The following is a 6,613-nucleotide window of genomic DNA, read 5'->3' as shown; positions in this document are numbered from 1 at the left end:
CAATATTTTAAATTTTATGCTGTCATAACTTCATGTTTGAATGCATTCACGAATGACCGTAACTGCAACTTTAAAGGAATATCGAAAGTACTTGAGACATACAGTAATTTTGAAAGCTTATGTTGAAAATTCACTTACCGTTTGCAATGAGTGGATGTCGTAGTTCTTCAATTTCCGGAAAGTTCTATTTTTCAGGAGAAAAAAAAGGGATGAGGAGAACAACGAAATGTATATCTAAACCGGTAGAAATAACTGGTTAAGATTGAATAAAGGATCCAATTTAAACTTTTTCTTGCTGTTTTTAAATTTCTCATAATCCTCATAAGTTCTTTGTTTCCGCTTGTTTTACATGGAAAACCATTTTACAATTCCATTATTAACTGATTAGGGAATATGCAAATTTGCAAATAATCTTTTATAAAGATGGATCATTTGTCGACTACATTTATTTTAATATGCTATTCACTAATGTTTCGTTCGGTAACTAATTTCATGCGCCGCGGTACTGACTGGAATAGATTCTCCGGGATATTCTCGCTATTGAATAGAATGCTTGAAGGTATCATTGGCACACTCGAAGAGGATCATTATGCAAATCAGCAAAAGAGATTTTGGTAGAGAATGAGTGAAGTATTTAGAAGAAGACCAGCATGATAATCTTCAGGTTGGGTCACACAGCATGATTCATTTGATGGATTTCATTTGGAGAATTCAAAAGATGATTCCGACACTTTAAACGTTTTATATGGTTCCAGAGCATACACAGACAACACATTCAACCACTGACACAAATGATAGTATCAATGATGGAACAACAAAATTCAACGGATTCACCGGAACTGATACGAATACAGTCGGATTGCCTCCTATTGTTGTATGTTTTCTGTTTCATAAAAATTTCTAATTTTTGCCAGATCAAAGATTAAATAAATGATGTATTGCATACTTCAATATCATACAAATTGCCAAATAGTTGGAGCATTTCCTTCAACGAACTATCAATGAGTGCGGTAAAAGATTATGCAATAATCCGAAATGTTTATTTGAGCCAGTAATGTTCTCCCTGGATTTCTGTAAAATTTACTCAACTAATTACTTTTTAAAATCTTAAGAGAATTGCTGAGAAGAAAGAGAACGGTAAGAATTGCTTATGTAAATATTTCTTAAATTACGAGATTTTACAATCAACCCAAGATTTACACCGATGGCTCTTGCATCAATAATTGCGCATCCGGTATTGGAATTTATTTCGGGCCCAATCATCCTTTAAACAAAAGTAAGGCGATTCATGGTCATGAGCATAACAGTGGACTGGCTGAGATAATTGCAGCCAAGACAGCGTTGAAATTACTGCGAAAATGGAATTTTTACAAGTAAAATTAAATTACTAATCATCAACTATGCAAATATTATCAATATGGTGATATGATTATAAAACCATATCATATTGCTTTGCTTATTATCGGAGGAGAATCTTTTTAGCTAAATTAATTCAAACGATTAAATTTTGCTTTCTTTTCTCATTTACCAGAGGTGAAAATATTATATTACGCACCGATTTCCTACCACTTATATATGCAATGAATAATGATGGTTTTAATGGGAGATTTCATGAAGAGTATTTTAAATTGAAACAATTAGCTAGCAAATTCCCAAATGGTGTACAATTTGAACATGTTTTTGGCCATGAAGGAGAACATGGAAATGAAGAGGTTAAAGTTCACTTTAAATAATGATCATCTAAAGCATATTAGCTAGAATATTTCATCATGTAAATCAATATATGGAAGATGGAATTGATTCTATAAACATCTTAAATTGCCTGTGTAAGTCAGCAGAGCTTTTCTCGGATTTCTGTAAAGCTTATGCAACCTTATTGCTTTATAAAATTTTTGCAAACCTAATATTACATTTTGTGTTTTCATTTTATAAAACTAAATAGACATGTTGAAATTTGCGCATTTCTGATTTCAGGCAAACAATTTAGCCCGTCGAGCAACTATGGATGCTCGATTAGCGCGATCTCGCAGTGCACCACCGTTCCGTGACGTATCACGTGATCGTGATTTCCCAACACGCTGTCGTTCACGATCACGTTCACGAAATCGCAGATATTCCAGACGTATAAATTCTTCAGATCATCGTCGAAGTCGAAGTGCTTACATCCCAGGAAAATATTCCAGACAACGAAGGTTTTAACATAATTAGGAATGATTTCGAAATTCGTTATTTCATCATATTTATAGAAGTGATCTAGAATGATCTGAAAGATGTCACAAGCATTTCGATTACTCAACAATATTAAGAATCTAGACATTACTTTTAATTCAGTATTAGGATAGAGATTGATCCTGTTCGCTGTCTCCGTTTTCTTTCAATGAGAAAATCTGTTCCGTTTCTATGCCGGTTATTATTCCGTTTCTCATTCAATCATAATTCTTTTGCAATGTTCTTCTGCAATACATCTTTCTTCAATCATAAAAATCTTCAGAAAATGAAAAAAAGAGAACTTCAATCTATGAAGATTAAGATATATTTGTCACTTATTTCGTTAATATTTCACTTGACACCAATAAAACAAATAATTGAACGAAACGATTGGCAAACGAGAAATAATAAAATGAAGATTTTAATGCACTGTTTATTGACTTAAATTTAGTTTAAAAACTGTAAATTTTATAATTTCTTTTTACCATACTCATTTGTCAACAGAATTAACTAAATACAATAAATGAAAAATTCATCCAATTATAATATATATGAAAAACCTCGGTAAATGTATCACTTAATTAATTTTTTGTACTTATTTACTTAATTACTCGATACTCATAATTTTTTATGCTTCAGAAAGGAAAAAATAATACTATATTGTTTGTATTTAATTCTAAATGAGCAAAATTAGACCGAGATATCTCGGATGATAAAGGAGGGAAATAATTCTGGTTTCAAACATACTTGAAAAATCAAACAAACTAAACAACCAATAATTCTAATTAATGATTGTGATTAATTATAGAATTGCATGAATCACTTTTAATATGCATAATATATACGAGATGTAATTATCTATTTGCGTAAAAGTGATGCATATTGCATTTTACCGTAATTATAATCATCAAATGATTACGATAATTCAAGAATGCAATGCAATTATTAAATGTATATGGAAAGCATGCATACAGCACAAATACCATTAATTAGTAATTGCCAAATGCTAACGGTGGCAGCAAAACTGTCGAATCAATCTACGGTAAAACCACCAACAGTAAAATCAATCGATGTTTACGGTAGCACTACCAACAGTAAAATTAGTTGAAGTTTATGGTAGAGCTATCGACAGTAAAATTAGTCAACAGTGATATGTATAAGCTTTCATCGATAGTAATCACATAATATAGATATTACCAATCTGGATGCATATAATGCTTAAATATTGTTGATTCAATAGAATTTTTAGATGATCTTTTTACGATAATAGTCCAAAACATACCAAAAGTTATGGATATTCCGCGGAAATTAATTCGCGGTAAACGAGAGGAAAGAATATCTGTACATATAACGTTGACGTTACACACCTGTCCTCACTCTCCTTTTTCTTTTCTTTTTTTTTTTTGCAACTGAGCACCTAACCCAACACCTTTTACACCTTTGGATTGAGGAGATTGATGTAGAGGAAAAGAAGGTAGGCAGGTGATAACATGTGTTGACATGAGTCTATGAGGTCGATAACGTAACGTAATAAGTTTATTCTCCTTCTTACGTGTTTCATAATTGTTGTAAATCTCATAATCCTAATGACAATCCTACTACAATCATCTTTCGCGTGAAACGTGCCTAACAAACTCAGTTGAGCAATTTAAAAGTTTTTCTTTTTCCTTTTTTTTTTCGGAGTTTCTAAGCAGACCTTTTTACAAGTATTCTACGATGATATTTAAGTGATTCAGAGATCATTTTCTTTTTTTTTATTATATTTAGAAGAGGAATTTCTAAACAGATAGCTTTCATAGATATTGTAAACTTGACTACAGTTTGGTTTCAGAAGTTTTATGCATCCGACGATATCTTAAAATTAGTTAGGATTGGCGAAAGATTTCTCCTAATATGAACCTATGATACTATTATCTGGTATAAATTTATAATATGATTTTTCGATGTGTGTATCGTTCCGCAAGTAAAACTTCTAGAATTTTAGGTTATATGATAAGTTGACACACGATTCGGAATAATGTCATCGAAGAAAAGCTCACAGCTACAAGCTAATTCCGAGACTGTTCATTGGAAAAAGACGGTAATTTGTCGTTGTTTTTTCTTCGTTATCACCAAACTATCACATGACGTGACGATCTCACAAAATGATGTCTACCATATAAAGTAAGGACTCTGATAAGATAGTATGTGATTCAGTTTTAAAGATGTTACTGTCTTTGCATTCAAAGATCATTCACAATACATGGCCACGCTTGTATCTGTTGTACACGTGAATTCATTGATTTAGTCGAGAAATCTTCGTCTAAATTTTTTTTGATTTGAACCCTTATGTGCATGATTCAGCTGCAAAGTTACGAAGTTCATGCGGTCGAATCCGCGGCATGCTTATCTCACATATACGTTTATTATCTTCTTAGTTGGCCAAAGCGTTGGTAAGCGGAAGCGAATGGCCCGATAAAGATGAATTGTTGGATGTATTATATTGGGGAAGGCAACTTCTTGCACTTATGATTGGTATTTTTTGGGGTTTCATACCTCTACACGGCTTTTTGGCCATTGTTCTCTATATCGCAATTTCTACTGCAGTTGGCCAATTATATGCTACCAATTTTCAAAAGGTTTGCTATCGTTATTGTGTTTTGCATAGTTTTTTTCTTACTATTTAAATAAATCTCTCTTCTTGTTACTCATTTACTAGTCCCGCTTTCTTTTCCACTGACTATTCTGTCTGTTGCTATAGGTACCGAAATAATATGAAAACTAGTTGCTTCAAGAAGTTAAAAAATTGACATTTCTTATCTTTTTACAAAACAGTTGCTAAATGGAAATAAAGTTGCTACTCGATAACATACCATCAATGAGCTGCGGTGAATTTTTCAAACAATATGGAACGAAATCTTATTTTATTTATTTATTTATTTTTTTTGTCAAAAGACACTATTTGATTCGGATTTTTATTTGACTTGAACGGAGCTTTTTTTTTAGGTGGATGAAGATTCCTTGGGTGGATTTTGGGAATTAGCAAAAGAAGGTTTTGGATCTGCATTCGCAACGTTCATGGTTTCATGGATAGGCGTTTATTCTGCTTCACATTTTAACTGATTGTTTTTTCCTTCCGAAAGTGGGAACAAATTGCCAAGTTTTGCCAGCAAGTCGAAAAACATGTCTGAAAAAATTTTGGGGCTAAAGCGAAGCTATGTAGTTGTTGTCTTATTATGTGAAGGAGTTTAAACTTGCTTATGTAATTAATTAAATCAAAGTTTAGTGTAACTTGGTAGTGTTCCCTTACTGGTACAATATTTATAAAACTACTAGTCGATGATTCATTTATGGAAGTGGGAATAGATTGTTAACGTTTGCTTACTGAACTGTTCAAATACCATTCTTTGTGCATATTCTTAACATACATTTCATTCATCCACATGTCCAGCTAATATCATTTTGCAATAACGCATCTATGCATGCGAAGCCTTTATTCTTGCCTTTCTTAGAATTAGTGAAGAACTTCTTTTTTTTGCCTTATGGCATTCAGGTTTCGGTGGAATTTTTTAAATTTATGTGAAAAAACTTGATTTCTTGAAATTCATTCTTCAATAATAGGATTCCTAAATTACGGGCTGAAAGAAAGGCATTCATATCTGTTCATCGTATGATTTCTGATGAATTATTTGTGAAGTTGGATTGAATATGATCTGTTACTTCTAAATTTATAAAATATTTATGACAGTATAGAAGCATGTTGTTTGATTACAGGATATATCCTTATTATTCTACTTATGATCGATAATTACACAAAGCATTCTTCTGATTTTAATAATATTGTACTTGGAACATGATATGAGTCGTTAAACGTTACAAATGTTTGTAAGATCGAAGCAAGCTTGGCCGAAATTTTTTTTACCATCCTTTTTATGTTTGATGAAAAAAAGCAACTTTTTGGTTTTGTAAAATGCTTAGCGAAATATTTCGGCTACAGAAATCAACTAAGAACTTGGTTTCTATCTCTTACTGTTTCACTTATTGATTAACCGAAATTTTAGGTCTAGATCTAGACGTATTTGTGTTTTTTTGTGTTGTTGATTTCTACTTCGACACTCATGTTTATAATTGTAGAGTTGGTCCGGTTGATAGTAAATGGTGTATGTTCACGTTATGAAATCCATAATCGTAATTGAAATATTACTGGAGTTGCTGTGTATTTCGATGGTTCCATCCCACGAAGTTCAAGATCGAAGTAAGCTTAGTTTAAGTTCTTTTCTTCTTTGTTTTTCATATGTATTAACAATATTTAAACTTTTAATAAGCTTTTAATAAAAAAATAATTTAAAAAAAATAATTTAAATAATTTAATAAAAAAATAATTTAAAAAATAATTTAATAATTTTAATAAAACTTTTAATAAAAA

The 6,613-nt window shown here is 31.5% G+C and overlaps 2 protein-coding genes across 2 annotated transcripts in view; both read left to right on the top strand.

The window, feature by feature from the left end:
• Positions 1-4,184: 4,184 nt before the first annotated feature.
• Positions 4,185-5,310, top strand: LOAG_11502 (rab5-interacting protein; the record flags this gene model as incomplete). The annotated part of the gene is made up of 3 exons (XM_003147019.2): positions 4,185-4,288; positions 4,626-4,826; positions 5,194-5,310. The coding sequence occupies exons 1-3, from the start codon at positions 4,226-4,228 to the stop codon at positions 5,308-5,310; spliced, it is 381 nt and encodes a 126-aa protein (XP_003147067.1). The 5' UTR covers positions 4,185-4,225.
• Positions 5,311-6,315: 1,005 nt separating this feature from the next.
• LOAG_10833 (hypothetical protein) overlaps positions 6,316-6,613 on the top strand; it is a 4,965-nt gene continuing 4,667 nt past the window's right edge. Inside the window, exon 1 of the mRNA XM_020448240.1 lies at positions 6,316-6,442. Within this exon, the coding sequence (XP_020301597.1) occupies positions 6,343-6,442 (100 nt within the window). The 5' untranslated portion in view covers positions 6,316-6,342. The remainder of the gene's footprint in view (positions 6,443-6,613) is intronic.

The sequence above is a fragment of the Loa loa genome (genome assembly GCF_000183805.2).
Source record: "Loa loa unplaced genomic scaffold supercont3.76, whole genome shotgun sequence".
Lineage (NCBI taxonomy): Eukaryota > Metazoa > Nematoda > Chromadorea > Rhabditida > Onchocercidae > Loa > Loa loa.
This window is presented reverse-complemented; position numbering and strand designations above follow the sequence as displayed.